At 43.9% G+C, this 27,147-nt stretch overlaps 1 protein-coding gene across 2 annotated transcripts in view; it reads right to left on the bottom strand.

The window, feature by feature from the left end:
- Positions 1-18,125, bottom strand: part of syt6a (synaptotagmin VIa) — a 46,414-nt gene extending 28,289 nt beyond the window's left edge. Inside the window, exons 1-2 of one of the 2 annotated variants that reach the window (XM_071541892.1) lie at positions 17,969-18,125; positions 10,537-10,542 (exon numbers count right to left, since the gene is read on the bottom strand). In XM_071541892.1, the coding sequence (XP_071397993.1) occupies positions 10,537-10,542; positions 17,969-18,125 (163 nt within the window). The remainder of the gene's footprint in view (positions 1-10,536; positions 10,543-17,968) is intronic. The other variant, XM_071541893.1, reaches the window with a different exon arrangement.
- Between the last annotated feature and the right edge of the window lie 9,022 nt (positions 18,126-27,147).

The raw sequence follows: 27,147 nt of genomic DNA, 5'->3' as shown, positions 1-27,147 counted from the left end.
AGAAGGTAGTGGATAGACTTAAGTAATGGTGGACTCAAGAGGTCCAGGGCAGAGAGATTAAGGGGAAAGAGCACGATATGAGCAAGAGGGAATTGAGGAAATCTTCTGTTGGAATAGGCATGGCTTTAGGCTATGGGCCTCTCCTTCTCTCTGGTATCTGCTCATCGCTGTAGTATTTATCTCTTTTCAGCACACTCTCATTTCATGTGAATCTGCACAACATGCAAATCAATAGGAGTTAACCCAGTGTTTCTAGGTCTACTTATCATGATTCCCTGGGGCAGAAACAATGGCACCCAATTACAGTAAAAAGGCTCCTTGATATAATAGTAGTAAACAAAGATGCATTAAGAGGCAACCTCTGATCTCTGAATCACCTCCATAGCCTACAAAACCAGAGGAGTGGGTACATTCTACATGCACGAGTTAAATCCCCGTGATTTAACGTGACACACTCAGTGACTGCTGTGGTGTTGCTGCAGTCTCTGATGGTGACCTTACTCATCGCTATTTTTAGGCAAGAAGAAAAGACAAAGGGATAAGTGTTGCCTCGCTTACTGTCCTCCTTTGATCATGTCAGTGTATCTAATAGCAGTTTGTTAAAACCTGTCTGTGTGTATACTCATTGCATAGTACAGCTGTATGGTACAGTAATTGCATTTTTCAATTTAAACTGAGATTTAAACTGAGGTGGATAATTTAATTGGGTAATGAAAAATAGCTTTATCTTCACCAATGAAGACTAAAACTCTTGCTCTTCTTCTTAGTGCTCATCCTGACAATACAGGTAAATATCTCTTTGCCAAGCCACAGGGGGATTTATCAGTTTCTAATCAGTGGGCGGACAGAGGCCGGATATTACTGGACTTCTTTTTCTAGTGGTGTGAGCAGAGTGTTTCCATTCCTGTGCTCCCAGACTGACCTGCTCCACTCTGAATGCAGGGCAGCTCTCCAACACTAACACATTCTCACTTCAGCCTTGGCCAAAAGCCATAGCAGCCATGGCTATAGGAATACCTATAAAGTATATTATCCTTGCACTGTACAGGATGCCAGAGACAGAGTCATTATCACGTAGAGCTTGTTGTTATGGGGGTCTCTATCATTGTGATGGGTATTTTTAGAATGCAGCGTGCCTACAGTAAATTCAGATGAGGAGTATATACTTGAAATGGGATTCAATCAGCGGCAACGTTATGACGGCAAAAAAAGCATCACCTTAACCCTTTCATCGCACTTCAAAGACACACTTGTGATTAACAGCTCGGTCAGTGTGTGAACGATACCGATGGGACAAGAGAAGCAAAATATTAAATGTTGGTGAATCCAGCTTTCTCTGGATGGAGCGCTCCCTTGCAGCTGTTTAGGAGACAGTTTGCATTTCACTCTTGACTTTTGATCATCATTTCCTGTGGGCGGAGAAGTGTCTGTACCTGATACCAGAATTTAATTTGGGCAAACAGGGTGAATCTACAGAGTGTCTGCTGCAGCCCCTCTTTATGATTCAGGCTGAGGTATATCAGGTGTATTTTTACATAAATTTCTTTCTTAGTGCAGCAATCAATGCAGTACATTCTCGATAACAGACCCTCAAGTATGTGCACTCGTTTTTGTGCAATGAAGTGATTATGGTATGGTAATACAGCGATATGATACCTGGGGTCCAACTTTATAGCGTGGTCTATGCCTGGAGGCTCCAAAGCTTGACAATTACAGTTCATATCTTTTAAACTATTTGGATTAGCCTATAACCCTATATCTAAAAGGTTGATTTGCCCATTAACATCCACGTATTTTGACATTTTAAAAGACATTATCCATGGTTTGGCTTGGTTTGCGTTATTTTTCCACAAGATGTGTTCATCTGGAGCCGTGCAGATTCAGGTCGGTCAGTCAACCAGCACTTTGTCACCTATACTCAGTGATCCTTGCTCGCCCAGTGTTAGGTATAGCTTTGCAACTATAGTGGCTAATCTATGTGTAACAAAAAAAATTGCACATTTTAATTACAATTAGATTGAGCTAGCAAAGCAAATGTTTGCATATCAGGTTTGGAATTTATTAAGTTTGCCCAATGCTAACGAAACAGCCCTCTCTGCGTGTTACAACTAGATTGAGCTAGCAAAGCAGTTTTGCCTGACAGAGATGTGGAATTTATTGATTTTGGCCAATGCTATCGAAACATTTTGGCTAACAGGCCACTATGATACTGAAAGACAGCTAACCTACCAGAGTGTAGCAGTGTAGCATCTGCTCTTCTTGACAATACATTGGTGAATAATGTCGGATTATCTTGATTAATCCGTTGATAAACAGTTGATGCTAGCTAGGCGCCGTGGGACTGTACAGCATCTGTACTTCTCTGTTTATTTGTTTGCTTATAATAAAATATAGCCTAGTATACTTCCATGTGACAAACAAGTAGAATGAGGCAGTCCTCTTCCTGTTTTGGTTAGTAGGTAAGTCAATCCTGCACATTTTGCACCAAATCATACCCGGGGCGGCATGGAATAAATAGGCAACATAGAAAAAAGAATAAACCAATTTACACCAGGATGGTCTCATTTTTCTACAGCCATTTTACTATGCCATCAAATTTTATTTGACAATGATTTATAGTGAGGTAAATATTCTACACATAGGGACTTTAAGTAAAGTTTCTCTCTCTTTCTGTCTTCATCAAACCTAATGTATTAGTCACTGTGTTCTGTCAGTAACGGTCACTGTCAAGTGACTGCAGACCGCTGCTCCACTGTCATGTCACAGGTATGCATTGCATTCCCATCATACCCTCCTCTGTTCTTAATTACACGCTTGGCTGAGGATTAGCTTGTCAAAGTGGTCTACCAGGGGATGAATTGCCATGTGTAAAACCTATTTACATAGAGAGTATTTCCATAAGTGACCCCCGAGGTCATTACTGATACCTCGTAAATTAGGGTGGCTCATTTTTATCCCTCTCCCAACATGTTTCACCTGTTGTAATGTTAATGGGGCATTGGTTACAATTCACTGCTCAGTATTCAGACATTACAGCATCTATAATAACAACAGATATGCATAATTGTTAGGTAATTGAATATGATTAATACTTTAATCACCAAATTACTATGGTGAGTGATCCATTTGCAAACCTAAAAACTATTTCTAGAGGTAGAAGCCAATACAATAGCCTGTAATATTGGTATTGGTTCATGATAACATATTGATATTGAAAAGTGATATCACAATATTTCAGTTAAAATAGTTTTGCCCCATTTTGTACATCTAACTTTGTTTTGAGAAAATGTTTGAGCTTATGTTTGAACTCATATCTTTGTGGCTTGTTTACAATCCAAGCAGAAGCAGCAAAAACACTAGGAGGCAGTTGAGGGGAATGCAGTGAGATACATTTACATTTTTGTCTGTTTTTAGAGTGGATGTAGAGTCAAACTAGAATGGACAAAGGACGCTACCTAGCAACCACTTAAAAAAGAGAAAACTTTCAAACCGGTGGTGCTCATCAGCCTGTTAAATTAGTGGGCTAAAAGCACACGTTAGTCAACCATGTATAACAAGTAAACCCCTGTCATCGAATAACTATAGCTCACCTATTTCTATTGCATCAGAAAAGTGTCACTTCTACTATTTCCATTTCTTAAGACTGTTTGTTTGTCACACTGGTTTCGGGGGATTATTTGCACCTCTGCCTTAAAATGCATGGATTTCAACTAAGTAATCTTGTAATACAACACAGTCTATCAGTCTATCTGTATATTTATTACTGCATCTAACAGATAAGTGAAATATGTAATATGAGTGGATGTCGCTGTTGATAACTAATGGAACATAGCCCCCAGAGACTGTGTGCTCTGTGATTTTAACTACCTTTTGTCTAGCCTTATGTCAAACATTGATTGATGTTGATTCCCCGCAGTATCTATTGTTGCACAGGAATCTTTGCCTGTGAGTTGTCGAGCTTCTCCAAAGGACTCTCACTCTGTATGTTGGTGTGATCCCCTGTGCCCCACTCCGGTATTGTTCCACTGATACAACATGAGTGATAAAAAACGCAACAGAGATGCATGGCGGTTTCACATCTCTTTTTCACAGTGAACCCGTGGAGCCATTTTCTGCTGGTGGACAAGCTGTAAGGTCATTCCATCAATTCTTGTCAGCTTAGGTAACATCACTTCAGGGCAGGCTGTGGCTGCTTTGCAGAGCGCTCTAATATAATCAGAGGATGAAATGTCACAACAAACCTCAAATTGCCCCTCTGTCTTCCCATTCTGTGCAAGGGAGGAGAAAAAAAATCTAATTCTGTCTTTAGTTTTAATGAAACATGATCACCTCTTTGTTCGAAAGTCTAGTTTGCTGCCAAATGACCTTAAACACGTAAAAACACGTGCACATACATACTGCGATACACACAAACTATATGAGCGAACACACACAGAGGCACACACTTACATACAAACACTTTTCCATGCCTTCTAGTCTTTTGTCATGAGGTTGTTATTCAATTTATCCTTCCCCCATCTCCCTGATTGTACTTCTTTTGGGTCATGTTTCCTCAGGGGATTGTTAATGGCAGTATAAGTGAAAACACAAAATATAGGAAGCAGCAGAGATTCCAGGAAATTGGAATGATAAAGTCTGAACTGATGGAGGGCCTGCGGCACCATATGTTCTAGGTGCACTGTGACTAACACATTTTCTGGTAACTCACCGGAACACAGGATTTATAGGCATACAAAAAAAAAAGATTTAAATAATATACGGCATACAAAACATTGTAAAATAGACTCAAATCTATAGACTGACATACATTTGTGCTCTTTCCCTTTAGCTGCACAATAAAATAAATGGAGAAAAACAAAATGTCATGTGCTGTATCTTCCTTTGTAATGTCAGATGGCTGCAGTATTCAGGACACGTTTTGCTTCATGGTATAAAAAAAATACCTGAAAACACAGCATTGCATATAGATTACACCCTTGGTTTGTCCCTTAAGCAATGGTATTTGTAACTAATTTAGCCTTTCATGCATGTCACGTTTCTATCCAATTAATGAATAAAGTGTTCACATAGTAAACCTCCTCCTCATTATCTTGTCATACATTTAGCCCGCAGGTCTTAACAGGCTTGGTAGAAAACATCTCACACACTCCACCCACAGGCAGCAGATGTAACGCCTCACACCTTACTGTGTTTAGCAGGAGACGACTGGACTGATGGAGCTCACTTGGTGAACCTCTGGAAGAAAGTTTTTCTTATGTCTGTGTAAAATAGCAACAACACTGTTCCAACTCACTATGCCCACAGGAGATGTAATGAGGCATATATATATGGGTCAACCTCTGAAGCAGAAGTTAGCAAGCCTTTAGTACAATTAGTACATTACAATTACAGTTAGAAGTTATTTTGATCCACATGCTCTGACACTTACTGTTTTTAAGTGATATTGCTTAGTGTAGAGTTGAAATAAAAAATGATCCAACTTCAACATATATACTGCAACATTACTGTTACACAGATAAGGAGGATAAAGATAATGTGTCATCTTGCTCTATCCTATTTAAAAGCGCAGTAAAAGGAAAAATCCATCCTAAAAAAAAGCAGCTATTTGTGATGCATCTTGCATTCCTGGGTCCATTTTGTTTGGTGGTGTATTTTTCTGTGGTTAAATGGTTAAATGAAGGCGACGTGACGTGAAGCACAGCTACAATGGAGTTTAAAGGATAAGGCTGGTGTTTTTTAATGCATTGCTTACCGTCAACAAATCCTATGAAAATAACAAAATCAGCAATGATTTTGTTTTGCCAACAAATCTCATCCATGTCCCAGCAGCCATAGAACTCCATTGTATTAATAAAAACGGTTAAAAACACGTCACAGAGCCATGCCGTTGCTCTGGGCAGCATATTTCATCATCACGATGCAACGGGCCAGCCGACTTTTTCCTCAAACAACTTAATAGCAATTGCAATTTGCAAATTCCAATCTCAGGAAAGTAGTTCCGTTGCACCGAAAATAGTCCCCGGCGTAATGAAGAATTTGTTCCCATTTGAATTTGATTTGGTAACAACTACAACAGCCTGACTTTTCGTGGTAACAGTCATGGGTGGATTACTGAACGGGCCTACCGGGCACAGGCACAGGGGCCCAAGAGTTCAGGGGGCCCTTGAGCCAGAGCCTGATACATGATGATGCTGTCACTAACTTTACATTTACTGCCCTGCAGTCGAAGGGCTTTGTCATTTATTTATTTACCAAAGCCCCAAAATTCCCCCTATAATAACCTAAAGATTAGTTTTGAAGGTGTCACCATGGCTCTGTCACAGTGAGTGTTCCCCTCAGTTTATCTATAGCGCTTTAGCAGTAAAGCTCTGCATCATTGTCCAAAGGCCTCGTAATGTAAAGTCATGGTTTACGAAGACCCCAAAATGTTGTTTTCCACTCCTGATCTGTCGGAATAGGACCCACTGACTCATACCATGTCAGTGGGCAATCAGAGGCATTTTGCACTTTAAAATATGTTTTTTAGGCCTAGAATAATATGTGTTTGCACCTTGTAATTCCTTTGTAATTGTTAGAATTTAGTTTCTCTTCCATAAGGGGCCGGTTCACATGCCGTCTTTTGCACACTCAAATCCATTCACTTTAATGGGGGCGCGCGGCAGATGCGCACTGACTGTGACCACGGCGCACTGAGATACAAATATCTCAACTTTTTGGAATGCTGCAAGCGCACCGCATGTCACACAGCCTGAAAGCCTGAAATAAGCCTTGAATCGCTCACCATCCAAACGAAGGTCCAGGATCTACCGGCGATATTTCCGTGCTCTTGTATTTTTGCGGGCTTGGAGAGACGGATGCATTCATGGTGAGATCTTTTTCTGCTCCATAGATCAAGAAGTAAAGCTACTACGACAGTTTTACTGCGATGGTAATCCATTATTTCAGATAACTAGTAACAAAGTTTGTTATGTTACCAATGCCAGGCGCACCCGTAGCGCACCGTCCAAGCGCATCGGTGTTCACTGTCCACTCAGCACGCCTCGGGGGGGGGGGGGGGCCTTATAGCTACCTGGGCCCAGGGGCCCTTTGTCTCATAATCCGCCTATGGTAACAGTTAGCGATTTTTAAAATTGAAACTATGTCTTTGTGAGCTGTATCTCAAGGTTTTTAGCTTACAATTGGAGCCAATGACTTCCGGGTTGACGGCTAAAAACGGTACGTGGGAAGTCAGAAAGTAACGGGAGTAGAGCAAACGCATTGTTGATTTTGTTATTTTCATAGGATTTGTTGACGGCAATGCATTAAAAAACACCAGCCTTATCCTTTAATAGGAACTTTTTTTTTCAACAATTCGAAAACATCAATGGGAAAGGGCTTCATTCTAGACTGACACACAATTGTGCACCAATGTTCAACAATCATACAGGGAGAAATTCTTTGTAGAACAGGAAGAAATGCCACTTTCTCCACTGACAGCAGCCTCAATAGACCAGAATGCAATGCAACCACAAGACATGTTATTTTCTGAGTAAGGATTCTCGACTGGCAAACACGCTTGCTTGCCTTACTATCGCTATTGCTATTATTATTGCTCTGTCTCCACCTAGACATAAAAGGGCTCGCTGCAACAAGTCCTGACACGTTCTCTGGGGGTTGTCGAAAGTCATTCTGGGAAATGTAGAAAATCAGAAGTAGAAGTAGACGAGGCAGATTTAGGGAAATTGGAAACAACAAAAAGGTAAATTACAATACTTCATAAAATAACTCCTGGAATGCATTGAATATCACACACTGATGATATAGTATAACAGCTATAAGAGTATCTGAGGGTGTAATTTTGCTTTAAATCATGACGTTTATGAACCTCTATTGGTGACCAGTAGGAATCACAACAACATCAATAGAACTTTTCTCCTCCTATACAAGTCTCTAGCACTTCCACCCCACTCCTCCTGTCCCCTTGAATTAAGGTGGGCTGTGTTTGACACAAACAATAAAGTCATAGTTCACAATAGAGATGACTAAGCTAGCCTTGTAGCTCAAATGCGTTGCTTGCTTCTAGCACTGTCCTCCATCACTGAGCAGAGTGTCTTGAAATTCCAATGGGTGGTGACTGTGAGTATGGGCTGGAAAACGTGTTTTGAAATCTAGAAATCTCAGCACCTATGGGACACTAAAAACTGCCTCATTAACTTTGTGTGTTTCTTAGTGTAGTGCCATTTCATATGGGTATGCCACTGAAATTCAACAATACACTTTGGTGTGCATTAGTATATTATATATATATAATATTCACTACTGCCAGAAACAAAAGAGAAAAGTTTGTCTTGCCTCCTTTGAAGTTACACCAACCAGTGCAACAGATCCATGGAGAACCAATTGTAAAAGATGAAAAAGATGACAGTGATTTTCTGGGGATGAGGCTACATTTTCTGGCTTGGTACTGACTGTAATATTAAGCTCATCTGGATGTAAAAGAGACAAAAAAAAAATAGACAAAGAAATATTCTACTCTGTGTCACGATGCCAGTCCATCTTGCAGGTCCAAGCTGGGCATTGTTATGCCTTTATAGATAGAGTCATGATTTTTGGTTTATAGCGCTGGGAGAATTGTTCACGCTCACAAATAATAACTGAGCTATTCGAGTGTGAGTTCATTGCAACAATGTTTTCAGTGTTCTTACATTTCGTGGTACTACCCATTAACATTGCACATTAATCTGCGTGATGAACTGCACAGGCTCACGTCTGGTTCCAAGTGTTTCTACACCATCAGCTCCTGTGAGCGTGGCAGCGGCGTCGGTCCCAGAGGCCTAAAGCTTTCAGCATGACAGACGGCGCGACAGCCACGGTGACAAAACAGCTACATGAGCCAAATCAACTCTTCTAAACTCAGAGACATAAGAGCATACAATACAGATGAGAGAAGGGCTTGAAAGCAGCGATGTGATGGATTCAAATGAAGAAACAACCAAAGGCTAAGAAACACTCTATTCTCTTGTGTTTGCGTTCGTCTTCACAGCTTCTCCCCAAAAATTTAGACCAAAATACAATATAGGAACCTACAACAAACACCTAATTGTTACATTTTTCTACCAAATTGTGATATAATGTTATACTCTGGAGGGGCAGATGGCAAAATAAGAATGCTCTCATGCTTTGTTGCGTCTGTCCCTACTGTGCAAGGCTCTCGCCACTTTGCTCGCCTGGGGCCTGATTCTTAAATCAATAAACCAATGTTAGTGCTCAATAGCCCAGCAGAGGCCTTGCCCAGTGCGCTGGCCTATGTAAGACACAGCAGGTTTCTACATTATTCATCCCCTAACCTTTTTGTCATGCATGACCTTAATCTAATTTGTAGGAGAAAACCAAGCGTATTCTAAGCTACTCCGAGGGCACTGTACTATAAAACACTTATGTGAAGTACAGCATACTTTGGGGTTGTCTGAGCTAGTGTGTCCAGGATCAAGGATATTTTTTTATTATTTATTCATAGAGATGGATTCGCATTCACGATAGCGCCATGCTTGTTCCACTGAAGAGAAGATAACGTCCCTGGAAAATCAGCACCATCGGGGACATCCCAGACGCAATTGATCTTCCAAATTAAATTGTTGGGGGAAGAAAAAAAAAATGCCAGAGAAACTCTCCAGAGAAGGAGAAAAGAAAGCGTTGCCGTTTAAAATGCTCCTCACAGACTGCTTACAGAAGGGGTGATTGGTATTCAGTTCGCTGTTTGACTTTTGTCTTTAGCGCATTAATTTTAATGAAAAATGTGTTCCACTTGGCCGGTCATTACTTCCTCCTCCTCACCGGGCGTGCTGACCCCACCCTGAGGTATTCATTTGATTTTAACCCCCTGCTTCATCCAAACACCCTCAAACTAGATAACCTTATAAACACCTGCTTGCGCGGAGGTCTAAAGAAGGGCTTAGAGGCTGATGAATGGGAATGCCTACATCAGTGTGTATACTATACCTTGCTAACGCTGCAATTTGGAGCTATTCTTGCCCACTTTGCTGGAGGACATGCTATAAAAAAGTACAAAAAGCCTTGTATTATTCTCATGATGACCGTCAATAATGTCACGGATCCTTAAGGAGTGGCTCTCGGTCTTTCCATGACAATCGAGACAGAGACAGGCATTCACCCATGTGTTATCTTCCACAACAGGAAAGGACTGCACACCAATGTTCTTTTGTGGTCTGCAGTGAAATGTTGTATCAATAAAATACAGCGAGAGTAGACAGTGGGTATGAATTATTGAAAGGCACAGTGGTTCTGCCGGGGTTCTAATCTCGACAGTGCAGTTAATTTGATGTTCTTGTTTTGCTGTTTTGGATTCAACCTGCAATGCACCATCCGTCCCTGCAAATACCAGGGACAGAGGAGCAGACCAGTGGGAACTAAATGAATGATCTGGTGATGCTAATGTCCTCTGCCAGCCCGAGGTCTTGCTTAATAAACCTCAAGATGAGACAGGCGTGCGAGAAATAATGTGATCAAAATAAGCCTCGTCAATTCAAGCCCACACACCTGAAGCTGCAGCTGATAATGAAAGTGGAATTTGTAATGAGTATGAGGGTGTGTTTGTATGTAGGTGTGTGTGTGTGTGGGAGGCATCTCTGTGGTCTACACAGGCTTGAGGGACAATGTTTTGGAGCCTGTATCAACACTCTGGAGTGAATATCAATATCTCAGGCAGGCAGTTGATCAGTGGGAAACGTTCGCTCAGCAGAGTGTGAGATGCCCATCTGAACTCTCATTTATCTCAATGAAAAACTCTTGTGTCCCTTTTCACACACAGCAGGTGGATCCTGTGCAGTGACACAGGCAGTCGAGATTGGAATACAATCAGCCGACTCTGATTCAACAAATTGCTCAATAAAAACAAAGGGCATTATCTCTCAGCCTTGTCGGGACAAGGGGTGTGAAAGTCCCAGGATTTCTAATTAGTTCTTCTTATTTTTGTCATAATCGATTTGAAACAAGTGAAGGGATACTCAGCCAACTGCAGGGAGCTCAGTGAGAAATTTCACTCTGGTAAAAATGCCTCTGCTGCTGTGAGCTTGATGGCTGCAGATATACTGTAGCAGCTCTGTTTGTTCACACACCTAAAGTGCTCTTCTGCACTGTCACAGAGGAGGAAGCAGGGCAGATGAAAACAATATGTTTTCCCAAAACTCCCTAAAAGCTGAGATGGAAAAGAAAAAAAAACACAGCATAATATAACCATTCAAGAATACAAATACATACAGGAGCAGCAGAGGTGAAGTGATGTTTTCAATGCAGCTCATTCCATTTGCCAAAAAGAAACTGCTGCACATGGTAATAGTAGTAAAGATACAGGAACACAAAGTGGATGTTTGATACAAACATAATGAAAACATTATGTCTCTGTCATCGCATCTCTTTGAGGGCTCATGTACAACATCCTCCATCAGATGCCATGTTGTATGGCACACTTGGTTGAGCATGGCACTTGCAACATGCAGTTTGTTCTCTGCAGGGTCTATACATTGCGCCATAGGAAAATACATACAAGGAGACACTTCATACATCCCCCACCCTACATATCCTCCAACAATATGAGAAGCAGCTTGTGTTTAGCATCCATGTGGCAGAAATGATTCACATCGATGGCCAGATAACATGCAATGGCATTTAATGTCCCCACAGCTCAGTGCTGGATGCCAGTGGCACTGTGATGTACGTTCAATTCCTGCATTGAGGATGATGTGAGGTGACAGAGGATTTGGTCAGGATTGGTGTGAGATGCACTCTGTGAACAGGGAGCCATCCTCGAAAAATCAGCCATGAATGACAGAAAGAGCTGAGGCTCCACTCCTCAGTCAAGCAATCTACTGATCCATATAGTATAGTATAGTATAGTATAGTATAGTATAGCATAGCATAGCATAGTATGGTATACTATGGGTAAGCTATAGTATTGTATTGTATTGTATACTATGGGATAGTATAGTATTGTGTTGTATTGTATTGTATTGTATACTATGGTGTACTATGGGATAATATAGTATAGTATTGTATTGTGTTGTATTGTATTGTATTGTACTGTATATAATGGTATACTATGGGATAATATAGCATAGTATAGTTTAGTATAGTATAGCATAGCATAGTATAGTATAGTATACTATAGTATAGTATAGCATGGCATAGTATAGTGTAGTATAATATAGTATAGTATAGTGTAGTGTAGTATAGTATAGTATAGTATAGTGTAGTATAGTATAGTATACTATAGTATAGTATGGCATAGCATAGTGTAGTGTAGTGTAGTATAGTATAGTATAGCATAGTAGAGTATAGTATAGTCAACACATGAGGAAAACAGAAAGCCTTGTGTCAGTGCATATAGACATGTGTCAAACTCCACTTAAGTTGAAATAAAGAAAATAGAAATAGAGATAGGAATGAAAAAATAGAAGGATCAGTAAAGAATTTGCTAATAATTGTGGTGTCATTATCCCTGTATAGATATGGGCATGTGATATGCAATAGATTAAATCATCAGTGTGAAATGATATGTGCTGAAATACTAACTGTTACATCAGTTTCCTAAACCCAATTTAAGATCTGGCTGTGTTCAGCGACTCCCCTTTCATTGAGAGTGAGATATCTTTACTAGAGGATAAATGGTGACATAAAAAATTAAAGTGGCTTCCTTCAAATGGTACACTGCAACATTTCAATCTTTAAACTTAACTTTTTAAATCTTTGCACTGGGTGTTCACTGGAGCATGCCTTTCTAAATCCTTAATGCTTCAGTTGTCATGGTTCGGCCATGACCTGCCTGTGTGTTTCCTTCTGTGTTCCTTGCCTCCCTTGTGTCTCCGCCTCCTGGTTTGTCTGTCAGTGTGTAGTGTGGGTGTGGCTCCCTCTCTCCCCCTCCTCCTGCTCCCACACACCTGTACCTCATTTGTAATCACCCCATGTGTATATTAGTCTTGTTTCCCCAGTCAGTCTTGTTCGGTTCATTGTTCTGTATTGTGTTATGTTTGTGTCAGTTTGTGTAGAGCTCATGTTTTTGGATTTCCTGTGTCACCTGCTATTTGTGCATTAAACTCCCAGTCTGGGGATTTTTTGATCACCACCTGCATCGCTGTCCTGCATTTGGGTCCTCACCACACCTACCCGTGACAGAATGAACCGACCAAGACTGGACCCAGCGGACAGCACCCAGCTACCACACAGCCTGCCTTCACCTGGTGAGCCCTGCTTGTCTGTTTGACCTGCGCTCTCAACCCTACCCTCTTGTCCCGGCAGTGGAAGAAAGCTCCGGGGGGTTTCAGCCCCTTTCCCTGCCAGTTTGTCTGGATCCCCAGCACTCTCAAGCCTACCCTCTCGTGTCCCGGCAGTGGAAGAAAGCTCCGGGGGGTTTCAGCCCCTTTCCCTGCCAGTTTGTCTGTATCCCCAGCGCTCTCAAGCCTACCCTCTCGTGTCCCGGCAGTGGAAGAAAGCTCCGGGGGGTTTCAGCCCCTTTCCCTGCCTGCTTCTGTCTTCCCAGCGTTCTCAAACCTACCCCATAACAGTACGAACTAGCCAACATGGACCCAGCCGACAGGTCTCCTCCCTCTGCAACGGGCGTTGAGATGATCTCCCTGTTCACATATTTTGCCCGGCAAGCAGCCTTGTCAGCTAGCCAGCAGCCTAGCTACCAGCCCAAGCCTAGGCCGCAGCAGCAGCCTAGCTACCAGTCCAAGCCCCAGCAGCAGCCTAGCTACCAGCCCAAGCCCCAGCAGCAGCCGAGCTACCAGCCCAAGCCTAGGCCGCAGCAGCAGCCTAGCTACCAGTCCAAGCTCCAGCAGCAGCCTAGCTACCAGTCCAAGCTCCAGCAGCAGCCGAGCTACCAGCCCAAGTCCCAGTCTGCTAGCTTTGGGCCTGCTAGCTACCAGCCAGCACTCCAGTCGGATAGGCTCGGGGTTTTGAGCCTAAAACCTGCCTGTCCTGACCCGGCTTTCCCGGAACCCCTGGTTTCTACCAAGGATCATCTGGGGAGCCGCCCTGATGCCCAGCGGTCATCCTTTGAGGGGACTCGTCTTGCCTTTTTCACGGGGACCCGTGGAGGCACCAAGAGGCGGCGAGGTCCCCGTGGCTCCCGACGCCACTGGCTCACTCAGCAGTCCTGCGCTACAGAGTCTCCGCTACCCAGCGCCACTACTGGGGTCCAGTCAGTGCCTGTTCCCGAGCCGCGGCAATCCCCTGTTCCTGTCGGGCCGCGGCAATCCCCAGTTCCTGTTCCTGTCGGGCTGCGGCAATCTCCTGTTCCTGTCGGGCCACGGCAATCCCCAGTTCCTGTTCCTGTCGGGCCACGGCAATCCCCTGTTCCTGTCGGGCCGTGGCAATCCCCAGTTCCTGTTGGGCCGCGGCGGTCTCCTGTTCCTGCGCCACGGCAATCTCCTGTTCGTGCTGGGCCGCAGCAATCTCAGCTTCCTGCGCCGCGGAAGCTCCCTGTCGCCGAGCTGCGGCAGTCACCTGTTCCTGCGCCGCGGAAGCTCCCCGTAGCCGAGCCGCGGTGGTCTCCTGTTCCTGCACCATGGCAATCTCCTGTTCGTGCTGGGTCACAGCACTCTCAGCTTCCTGCGCCGCGGAAGCTCCCTGTCGCCGAGCTGCGGCAGTCACCTGTTCCTGCGCCGCGGAAGCTCCCTGCCGTCGAGCTGCGGCAGTCACCCGTTCCTGCGCCGCGGAAGCTCCCCGTAGCCGAACCGCGGTGGTCTCCTGTTCCTGCACTGCGGCAATCTCCCGTTCCTGTCGGGCCGCGGCAATCCCAGCTTCCTGCGCCACGGAAGCTTCCTGTCGCCGAGCTGCGACAGTCACCTGTTCCTGTGCCTCGGCTGGTCCCTGTTCCTGCGCCTCAGCTGGTCCCTGTTCCTGCGCCTCAGCTGGTCCCTGTTCCTGCGCCTCAGCTGGTCCCTGTTCCTGCGCCTCAGCTAGTCCCTGTTCCTGCGCCACGAAAGTGCCCTGTCGCCAAGCTGCGGCAGTTACCTGTCCCTGCGCCGCGGAAGCTCCCTGTTCCCGCTGAGCCGCGGCAATCTCTTGTTCCTGTTGGGCTGCAGCAATCTCTTGTTTCTGTTCCTGTGCTGCAAGAGCCTTCTGCTCCTGTGCTGCAAGAGCCTTCTGTTCCTGGGCTGCAAAAGCCTTCTGTTCCTGTTGGGCTGCAAAAGCCTTCTGTTCCTGTTGGGCTGCAAAAGCCTTCTGTTCCTGTTGGGCTGCAAGAGCCTTCTGTTCCTGTTGGGCTGCAAGAGCGTTCTGTTCCTGTGCTGCAAGAGCCTTCTGTTCCTGTGCTGCATGAGCCTTCTGTTCCTGTGCTGCATGAGCCTTCTGTTCCTGTGCTGCATGAGCCTTCTGTTCCCGTCTCGCAGCAATCCACTGAGCCAGAGGTGCAGCAAGTTTTTGGTCCTGTTCTGCTGCAGTCAGCTCTGGCTGTGTGTCAGCAAACCCCTGTTTCCCTACCTTCACCGGCTCGCCTGCCGGGCTCCCAGCTGACACAGCCTGCACTGCAGCCAGATTCCCAGTCGTCGGCCGCATCTATCGACGCCCTGCCAATCCCCGTCGGCCATCTCAGACAGCCGTTGCCGGCCTCCGGTCCTGCACTCCAGCCGTTGCCGGCCTCCGGTCCTGCACTCCAGCCGTTGCCGGCCTCCGGTCCTGCACTCCAGCCGTTTCCGGCCTCCGGTCCTGCACTCCAGCCGTTTCCGGCCTCCGGTCCTGCACTCCAGCCGTTTCTGGCCTCCGGTCCTGTTTTCCTGTCCCCGGCTTCCGGTCCTGCATTCCAGTTTCCGGCCTCCGATCCTGTACTCCAGTCTCCGGCCTCCGATCCTGTACTCCAGTCTCCGGCTTCCGGTCCTGCTTTCCTGTCCCCGGCTTCCGGTCTAGCATTCCTGTCTCCGGCCTCCGAACCTGAACTCAAGTCTCCGGCTTCCGGTCCTGCTTTCCTGTCCCCAGCTTCCGGTCCAGCATTCCTGTCTCCGGCCTCTGGTCCCGCACTCCCGCTGCCAGACTCCAGTCCTGTACTCCTGAAACAAGAAGCTGACCTCGCAGCCTGCCCCGACCCGCAGCCGAATCTTCTGGTGTCGGCTGCATTCCCTGACCTCCAGCTGCGTCGTCGACCTGAGCGGTTCCGCCTTCGTCGTCGACCTCCTGAGCGGTCCCGCCTACATTACCGGCCTCCAGAGCTGTTCCGCCGCTCTGGTTGTCCTCCTGCCCGTCCTCCAGAGCTGTTCCGCCGCTCTGGTTGTCCTCCTGCCCGTCCTCCAGAGCTGTTCCGCCGCTCTGGTCGTCCTCCTGCCCGTCCTCCAGAGCTGTTCCGCCACTCTGGTCGTCCTCCAGAGCTGCTGCGCCTATGTGTCCAGCCTCCAGGCCGTCCGCCTGAGGTTTCCTGCTCGGCCTCCGTCCAGCCTCCAGGCCGTCCGCCTGAGGTTTCCTGCTCGGCCTCCGTCCAGCCTCCAGGCCGTCCGCCTGATGTTTCCTGCTCCATCCTTCTGTTCCCAGGCCACTTGTCCCTGAATCCCTCCTCCGGACCCCCTCCACCCACCCTGCTCGGTGTTCCTGGCCAGCCTGGTGGGACGTCTGGTAGCCGTCCCTTAAGGGGGGGGTACTGTCATGGTTCGGCCATGACCTGCCTGTGTGTTTCCTTCTGTGTTCCTTGCCTCCCTTGTGTCTCCGCCTCCTGGTTTGTCTGTCAGTGTGTAGTGTGGGTGTGGCTCCCTCTCTCCCCCTCCTCCTGCTCCCACACACCTGTACCTCATTTGTAATCACCCCATGTGTATATTAGTCTTGTTTCCCCAGTCAGTCTTGTTCGGTTCATTGTTCTGTATTGTGTTATGTTTGTGTCAGTTTGTGTAGAGCTCATGTTTTTGGATTTCCTGTGTCACCTGCTATTTGTGCATTAAACTCCCAGTCTGGGGATTTTTTGATCACCACCTGCATCGCTGTCCTGCATTTGGGTCCTCACCACACCTACCCGTGACATCAGTGCTTCAAATACCCTTTAGTCGTAATTGTTTAGTGTATATGGGAAATGAAAACAGAATGCACATATGATATTCCTTTGATCTCTGACCATTCAACAAATATTAGCCGACATGAACAACTCTGTCCCAAAGCTAGAATTCACCAAACAACGACTTAAAAGACACCCGTCTGATAGAGTCTGGAGCATGCTCTATTAGCAATGCATTGGAAAAGGGGGATTATTCCTTTAAAGGCGAAAAGGGTGAAGCACGCTGCAAGTGCCAAAGCAACAGATGCACAAGGCTGCACCAGATGTGTAAATTGTCCCTCATGAATAAGTCAAAGATCCATTTCAGGAGGATGAAACTTTGTTGGGTAGAGTAGATGCAAACCATTAGCTTGGATCATTACTACTTTTGCACTACTGACTGTCATGTGCTCATATGGTGTTATCCACCCAGGCATCAAAGCATACATTCCACAGAAGGTTTATTTGTGTTTCCCTCATCTGGTTTTATTTTAACGGTAAGGATGAGCGGTCAGGACAGCATCAGCTGGCATTAGTCAGCCTTAAGGCTTATCTATTAACGGTATAGGAGCTCTGTTCTGCGAAGCAAACTGAAGAGTCAATGTGAGTTTGTTTTATATACCTATTGCTGTCTGCCTTGGGGTCACAAAAACTCATTAAGGATGTATTCATGGCTTAGAAATCTCAGTCTAAAACCTGTCTGAGCAACCATCTGTGACTGTATGTGGTAAGCAAAAGGAATAAGGAGAAGTAAATCAACACTTTAAACCTAAAAAAAAAAAAAGACAGAATGTGGCCACCTTTGACAAGCAAGTGTATCTGCATCTCAAAATGCTGATATACATAATCCCTTAAAATCCATTCACTTCTAAGGCAAACTCAAGCAAGGAGACTCACAAAGCACATCAGGAAAGCCACTGTGTTAAGCTCCAATACAGATTAGGAGTTAATAATAGTCCTTACCCGGTTCTTTGCGGTCAGAGCTCTGGCTGGACAACAGGAAGAGGAAATCCTGACAGGTGTCTTCATCCAATAGTGCGCTGTTGTGCAGACAAAGGTCAACAATTAGGGTCACAGCTTTCTGACAGACCATGTCATACTCCTCTCGGTCAGAACTCATGCTCCCAGCTGCATCCTCAGTCGTGTGTGTGCTCATCCAAGGGGACTAACGCACCCACACACGCAGCAGCCTAGCATGCAGAGAAGATAAATGCAACTTGTCTCCGTCCTCCGCTGATTCTTCTCGTTCTTGCAGGGTCCCCCAAGTGTGTTTGTGTATGTGTGTATGCATGTGTGTGTTTGTGTGTGTGCTTCAGCGTGCATGTGTGTCTAAACATGAATCCGCGTGGCAGCCGGGCCAAGATTGTGTGTGCATGCACATGTTTTTATACATGTAAGCGTATGTGTGTGTGTGTGTGTGTGTGTGTGTGTCTGTGCAACAATGTGTGTGGGCTTAATGAATCACTCATGTCCCCAGGTATTCCCAGGGACAGAATGGTTGCATCACATCCATGCTGAAGAAGCATGCCGAATGAAACACAACGCTCGGTTCACTTGGCAACACTCAAATACGCTAAAAAGAGCCCGAGCCAAAACCCCCTCCTCCCCTTATTTCCCCTAGTTTTTTGTGTGCTTCATCCCCATGCCGCCCCCACACCGTGGCTGTAGCGCCACTCCCACCGCCTCTCTGCGTGTTATCACCAAAACTCCCTTATTAGGACCACTGGGCTTGTTTTTCTCAGATCGGCTGACTGGCTGGTCCCTCAGGTCAGACTCAGTCTCCTGTGTTAAATTTCCCTGAGCTGAGCCACCTGTGACTGGGAGGTCTCACCACTCCCACCGACATTCCCCTATCACTCCCACTGTGATTAGCACGTCGCTGAGTGTTTACAACCTGTGAAGACAAGGGGTTAACTTTGTGTGCATGTGTGTGTGAGAAAGTAGAGGGACATCATTACATGTGGCTGCATCCAGTGTACACAAATGGGCATTGAGAAAAAAAATGTGCCAATGTGTTTACATGACATGACAAAGGTGTGTGTGTGTATGTGTGTGTAGATGTAGATGTAAATAGCTATGTGTACAGCACATTAAGATGTTAAATTGCTTCATCTGTTGGGGCATTGTAGCTAATGAAGCTCAATAAAAGAGGATAGATCTATAGTGGCAGATCCCTGCTCTATTTTTCATAAACATCTGTGGACACATTAATTTCTCATATCTGATTCCTACAGTAAGTGAACACGCAACTATATTTATTTTTGAATCATTGCTGATAAGAGCCTTGACCTCCAACATGCATGCATGAGTTATTATGCGCATTTACGTTAACCGTAGTTACTCCTTCCAGGATTGTGGCAATGGGCATATGCCCCAGCCAATGAAAAGAAAAATACTTTCACTAATTGACTTGATTTTTCCACTATATTATATTGAACTCTGTGAACTTACATTACCTTAAGACTTAATTATGTTCTTACTAACTTAACCGTTAATCAAAGTAATTTAATAAACTCAGTGACGAATGAGACATTAGAAAAATGATTTCATGCCATCTAATTACAAAGCGATATTGAGTTCAACCAGATATCGGTTGACTCCCTTTCCTAATTGAGTTGAGCCTGGCCTTAAAGATTACACTGTCTTTGTTGGTGGGCTATTTTTCCAAGATAGTTTAGATAATTGGAAGCTAATCTTAGTCCTTTCTGTGTCCTCTTGTTTCACCCAGGTTAGACCTCGGGTCTACTGTGCTTCCTATTAATGAAGATTGGATCTACTGCAATCCTGATTAACAAGCAAATAACAAATCGTTTCTGACTGTGCTTCTTCAAAGAAGTCAATTACTTTTCTGCATCTGCTGCAGCTGATATCGACTATCTCCTTTATTTACCCACGGTCTTGTTAATACATACAGGTTGGCTGCCACCTGTACTCAGAATTCACAAGCTACTGGGCGGATATAACTTCATACCCAAAGGACTCTAACATTAGTAACAATTCCCTCCATTGCTGCCAACACTAGTGTGACAGCTCCACATTTTAATGGTGATTTGGTGGAAGAGAATAGACCTGGGATGCAGCAGTTGGATGGTAATGTCCAAGGATCTATGTCAAACAAATTATGCAGCGTAATGGTTCCTTGTTAAACTCATATTCCATCACTCTGAGACTGCTGGAGAATAACGTACTATAACTCTAGTCATCATCAAAAAAAGATAATACACCACTAACAAGAAAAGCTTCCACTGTATTCATTCTATTGCACATTTATGACGCTCCTATCTATATACTACAGTTTGGGGTAAACTTTTAAATGGGCACTTCAGATCACATTACGTTGAGGATAAGCTGAATTCTATCTAGTCAAGCTAGATAATACACACAGTGGAAGTCAGCAGAATAATATCAGCAGAGGCAAAGGTACCAACTGAGGTAAACACAAACAGAAGCCACCACTGCACAAAAATATCAATAAAGAAAATAATATAGAATAAAATATATCAACACTTTCTTCATCCAGGCCCGACAGAAATATCTTCCCCATATCCCCTATATGCTAGAATGACCACCTTCTATATGTTAAACAGAATAAAGCATTGATTAAACAGCTCAGATTTAATTGTGCAGTATATTCGATCTTTGTTAATTATTCATGGAGCACAGTTAGAAAGAACACAAAATAGTATCAGTTGTAAACGCGGTCCCATCTTTAAATAATTTAGAGCTCCACAGCTACAAAAGTGCTTTAAAGGAAACAAACATAAACCTTCTGTATGCTAATGGTGAATTAATGTGGCAATCAAGACCACTGCTGAGAGCACTCCCAGCTAATTTAGCTAGTCACACTAAACAATAATCCAGCAAATTTCCCTTCAAAACATTTCTTTCAGTTGTCATTGACAATTCTGCCTACAAGCTATAAATAAATGACGAGGGTAGTGATGGTCGTATTGATCATTTTGTAGCAGGTGTGGGCATATTTTTCACAGCAAATGAGGAGGTTGTGGCACAGGAGGTCCTTGGTTTGAAATGCAAATCAACTTCATCTGTGGCAAATCTTTCTGTGGTGACAGCCCGGTGGCTGCAGATGTTGAACTTGATTCATCGTGGCAAATGCATGACAAAGGGTTGGTTCACTCAAAGCTATGCTAATCAACATCAGCACTTCCAAACTTATCCTGGGGGAACTGATGGGAGGATTTCTATATAGTGAGTGTGTATCAAGGGTGTGTGTGTGTATCATGTATGTGTGTGTGTGTGTATGTGTGTGGTATATGTGTGTAATTTTGCGCGTGTGTGTTTCATTGTCACAATGTGTTAATCAAAGGTTCTCAACTCTGCTGTGGGGCAATGAGAAAAAAAATATTTCTATTTTGACTCATAGTTAAGCTCATTAGTAACAGTCTTAAATTGTGTAAGCGGTAGTTGATGGATGATGCTCTGCAGCTACAATAGCGCAGATGAAGAGATGATCTGTGAACAAACACATCTGCCAATGAATACCACACAAAAGCCTGTAGGATTTACAACTGAATACAGCCATGCTATTTCAGTAAGGTCCTCAAAGGGGCTTAAAATACTTATGGAGTCAAATTACATGTTTTCCAATAAGGCCCAACACTCAGTGCAGTGATGGACGAGGGTGACATTACATCCAATATGGATAGGGATCAGCATATTTATTCTGTGTCCAGGTGAAACGTGCACGGAGCGGTATCTCATGCAAACATGCCCTGAATGTCATTGAGGTGAGGTGTTTAATTGAGCCCCTGTCAGTGTGGGCCAGAAGACTGATGGACTCCACAAGAGTCAATTCCCTGCACCCCGTGTCGCCCATATCAATCCCAGTAAATGTTAGCCATCAGCTTTTTTCCAATTCATTATGCTCATAATTGCTTTACACATAGAATACAGAATACATTCAACAGAAGGCACAGACTTAAAATTAAAAACAAATCAGATATTGTAAAATGCTATATTCACCAGTTGAGCGTCTTAAATACAGCACGCCCTGCGGTGTGTTACTACATTAGATTATTGGCAAAGTAATCATTAGCCTTCAGATCTGAGAGCAAAATGAAGGCGGGGAGCATCAAATGATGTCTTTGATCTATTCTCTGGGTTTTAGAGAAAGACAGAGAGAGGTAGATCAAATCAAAAGGGTCGGCTTTGAAAGTTAGAACCTAAAGTACAGCAAAGTGTTGGCACAGCACATCCGCTGATACTAAGATGGGAGAAGACAAGGGCGAGGGAGCCAGTTTCACCTTCCACACTCCTGTCGACTGCAGATCAAAAATTCCAACATCCTGACAACATTGTTGAAATTACCACTTGCCTGTAATAGATTATCCCTGATTTCTGAAATTTGAGACATTTCACAAACTTTTGCTAACAACAGTCTCATAAATCTTTCATTTTGAGTGACACACTTTAAAACAGCAGGGCTCCAAGTTACAGCATATATAAGTATTTTATGACAGAAGTGTAAAAATCTATTTGCGATATCAGCAGATACGCTGTAAGCCTTATTCCAGGCCGAGCATACCTGTAATTCCTTTAGAAACCGACTGAATAGAATCAATCTCAGGAGTTCTTCATTCAAAATGGCAGATGAATGGAACAATATTACAGCTTCTTACCTCCATATTAACTCTCCATTTGTCATTCTAATGGACATCCCTGAGGTACTACCATTACAAAGGGTATTCATTCCCACCAAAACATGGGGCTTTGTGCAAAACGGTCTAAAATATATCCTTTGTGCTTTTCAATAAAGAGTTTGAATGAAGTAAATGATCTTATTATTTTTATACCCTGAGGTACAGGCAAGAAAATGCAGGTATAGGTCTAAGAACGCAAAAGAAAACCTCTGTTCCAAAAATGAAATATCAACCATTTTTTCAAAGTGAATAGGCTACTAAATTTTTTTTTTTCCAAAGTAAGACCTTTTTCAAAATCTTAAGACCTTTGCTTACAACATAGTAACATTTTATTAGGCATAATCATCTACATTTTAAATACCAAGCACAGAGCATCAGTTATTTTTTATCAAATAAATGTAAGACGATGCATTCTGCTTCCATTTGTGTATGAATGTAATGTTTCCATCCAAGATTAAAAGAATAGTTCCCCCCAAAATGTAAATTCACTCATTGTCTACTCTCCTCCATGTCAGTCAAAACTTCATTGAAGTTCATAGGAGATGAAGAGGTGAATATTGGACTTTTGGACCCACACTGCAATCGTTTGGCTTCAAAACACTTGGATTATGCTGCACAAGCTGTTTGGAGAAATTTGATTGAGCTGTAAAAAGATGGCCCTATTAACTTCAGTGGTTTGAGAGAAGGCAGAGATGGAACTATGGGGGATAACTTGGGGTGAACTATTCCTTTATTAAGTCTACATCATAAAGATTGCAGTTGTCTGATCCGTTGAACAACATATTATTAGGTTAACTCAGCAAGTAGAATGAACTAAAATAAGCCTTTTCATCACAAATTTGACTACAAATTGAAACTACAACTACTCTATAAACTGAATATTATTTTCATATTTTGAATGTGGATGTCCTGTATTTCAGTGTAGCCTATAAGGTCAACCCTAACAGCACACCGGTTCAAAATATGACGATTTTCATGGGATTAGCCTGGTTGTGGTGTAACATACAGCATGACAGACCTCTCAAAGCATCCTCTAGAGTCCAGTGTACTGTGGGTATTGATATGGAGGCCGCTCCTAGATGGTCTCATAGGTGTGTGCTAGCAATTTAACATGTGTGTGGCCTTATATTGAACAGCTGCAGACACATACAGCCAGGAGATGAAAGACTAAATGAGCTTGTTTTCATTCCTCAGGAGGAAATGTGATCTAGTCGCCACGGCAACTGAACCCAAGGGTACATGCAGGATCAAGAATCTCAAATCAAGGGGTCCATGAGCAGAAAGAAAGCTTGAGATTTGATTAGAAATGTGTCAGGAAAGGGAATTATATCTGTCACGTGTTTCAGGCATTTCACCAAATGAAATTGTTTCAGATGTGGTGGGTTTCATGCGATAAATCCATGACCATTATAGTCCTACTGTAGCCTTGAGAACACAGAGATGTTCTCAGTCAAATTCTCTCTCTCCCAGCAGCCCCCATCCTACCCAAAGCAACCATCTGATTCAGCCAATTATCATTTTGATTGAGGCTATTCAAATTCTCAGGGTTTAAGTGAGTGAGTCAAATAGCTCACGGATCCTTTCAACCATATATACCAAAGTGCTGTGATAACAATGTAGAAACTAACAGCCCTGGCAAACTGCAGAGCAAAACGCAGACGATGTGCCCGCACTGCAAGATGGGCACAGCAGGCCAGCTTGTCTGTCTGTAGAAGGCGCTGCCAACACAGAGTCCTTACTGCCCCTTCCCACCTGATATATCCTCTCTAACCTCGGCTTCCCGGAGCATGAAATCGTTCGGGCAGAATGATAGGATGTTTGGCTGTGGAGCGGGAGCGTGAGATTTGTTTCTGTGCGGATAAACACAGCCTTCACTGTTGTCTCAGCAATTGAGAACACTTTTCATTTCAATTTCAAAGTGCGCTTGGCTAGAAAATAATCACACGAGGGGTAAACAGATTTAGCTACTTGCCTAATTGGCCTTGGATATCTCAGCTGTTAGTCTTAAAAAATATTTTATAAGATGTCTTCTGATACCGCTCTGTCATAGCAACAACCATTTTCACAGAAATGATGCATTATTGATGTATTGGAGAGAATGGTGCTGTGACCTTTTAAATGTCACTTTCACAGTCAGAAAGTCCTCCAGGTTAGCCTCTGTCTAATCCGAAGGTTAGACATAAGATAACCTCAGTGGTGTTTAGCTGAATCATACTCTCTTATCTATCAGACCAGTCTAGTAAGTGCAAGCAGCACACCAGCAGGCCGCCCTATTGGTTAAGCAGGCAGCGCTCTTTGTTTCCCTAATGATCAGTTGAGGTCGTCTCCAGCCCACCAAGGCTCAGCAGTCTCCATCCATAATAACACAGCTGCCTCTGAGATGTGGCAGGAGGCAGGAGCGCCCAAATCTAAGCGCCTTTTGGTGAAGAGGAGGTAAAGCCGCTCTTTGAAAGACAGGCCGCGAGGAACATAAGGCTCTCCAGCCCCCCCAAGGTTTAACGTCTTATTATTTTCCGCAGACGGTACCAAAATGAACAGTTTTGGCAGCAGGGACGCTGGCGTGTTGGTGTCGCTTCCTCTGTACACGCAGCGAGGGAGGTAGCTGGCTGGTGGAAAAAACAAAAAAAATGGAAATCGGGAGAAAATTTCTCTTCTCATTATTAACTGTTCATTTAGCTGGCACCTTATATTCGAAAATGATTCAGGAGGATGATGGCGGGGGATCAGTCGTGAACTCAGTGAGAATTTAATAAGGCAGAAGATTAGAATACACAAATAGAGAGCCTCGTTATCCAATTATTTTTTCCAAGTCCCTCTCACAAAGCAGAGTGGAAGTGTTGGCTGCATCTTGAGACTGTAGTGTCAACACATCAGTGGCTCTGCACCTCACCTAACACTTTGACTTGTTGAACTCCTATTTAACTCGTTGTTGGGTCAGGGCAGTTTGTTCATTTTAACTAGGTGAGTCACATGAAGCCTTGAGTCCAGGTTATCCATGCATGGTTGCATGATCCAGGCCTTACTGGGTTCATGAGCACAGTTAGCCTGAGACGCTGAGACGTTCTCAATTCTCTCCTTTTATATCCATCCTCAAATTTTTCCTCGTCCCATCTTATATTTGCTACTTGGCCCACTGGAAGAGTTTGACATCTTTGAAGGCAAATGATTGACTGACTGGAGCGGATTTTGCAAAGCATACACGGTACATAATAATCATGTAAGACAGGATGAGTAATACATACTCCAATATTTGCATACTTCAAGACCCAGTGATACTTCATGGTCCCAGTGATAATGAAGTATAATTTTTTGCACATAAGGCTAGAGCGGTTAACCTCCCCTGCTATCATACATTGTGTGACAGCATGATTAATTGTGTCTTGTTGGAAGGCAAACTAAACCAGCGGATGGATGGGTGAGGAGTCTTCAGCAGTGGGAACTCTTTATTCCCTGTGTGAAAGAGAGAACTGGTATAATGATAAATGTGACTTCAAAAACCAGAGGAAACATTTTGCTGATGTCTTAGAAAAACGCTGTCTAGGAATGTCCACATAATATATTTTTTAGAAGGATAAATGGGTTCTAATGTTCCATTTAGGAGCTTTGATGGCCCCAGTAATGGCAGCATAAACTATCTTGGTCACATTCCATTTGAAAGACTGAGAAGGGACATCAGGCAATTTTACTGCAAATGCAGAGAGAATAGAGAGGATTTTGCGAATTCCATCTATATTTATTCCCCTTACTGTGCACTCAGCGGATGCAGATGTGCCAGCAGAGGTAATATCCACAAGTAGTGTCCCACTCATCAGCAGCATATGATTGGATTAGGCTGCAGATTATGATGTAGGCTGTGTGCACCAGGCCAGCAGATAACCATGCCTTCAGATATTATTAATCACAATAAAGCTACACTAAGGTGTTTTTCCCCCAGTGAATACATCAGCAACGGAAAATAACCGCCTTACATACTGTATAAGATAAACCACAATATGCAACTGCAAGCAAAGCACAACCAGGACTGATGACTGGGTCCAAAACATTTCTGTGCATGTATGTTGATAACCCATACAGTGCAAATTCATAGCAACCAAGTCCTATAAGAAACGCTCTACAATTCAGTGTGAATTTCAATCTCATCGCTGATTGCTGCTGAACCATGATTATGCTTTGCAATTTTGTTTTCCTTTGCAACTCACTGGGCAGCATTGTTTAGCAGACAGAGAGATGGCATCCGATAATGATTCGCAGATGAACAACAATAATACATTGTAATAATTATGTTTTCCCATTTGTTGTGATCTCAACATGGTGTGTAAACACCGGTTGGCAGAGAAGAGAGAATATTGCAGGAATAGGGAGGTGGCCTCAATGTGTAATTTGGCATTAACCGTGTAGTCATGGAAATAATAGGTGACAACGCCAAGGTTTGACAGTGAACAAGGGCAAAAGATTTTCAGACTATGATGGGATTGTACAGGG

The sequence above is a fragment of the Centroberyx affinis genome, unplaced genomic scaffold, assembly GCF_046629955.1.
Source record: "Centroberyx affinis isolate AG114_WGS23_722 - 3 ecotype Tasmania unplaced genomic scaffold, CSIRO-AGI_Caff_v1 ptg003969l_1, whole genome shotgun sequence".
NCBI lineage: Eukaryota > Metazoa > Chordata > Actinopteri > Beryciformes > Berycidae > Centroberyx > Centroberyx affinis.
The sequence above is the reverse complement of the archived record's forward strand: the minus strand, read 5'-3'. Positions and strand labels throughout refer to the sequence as shown.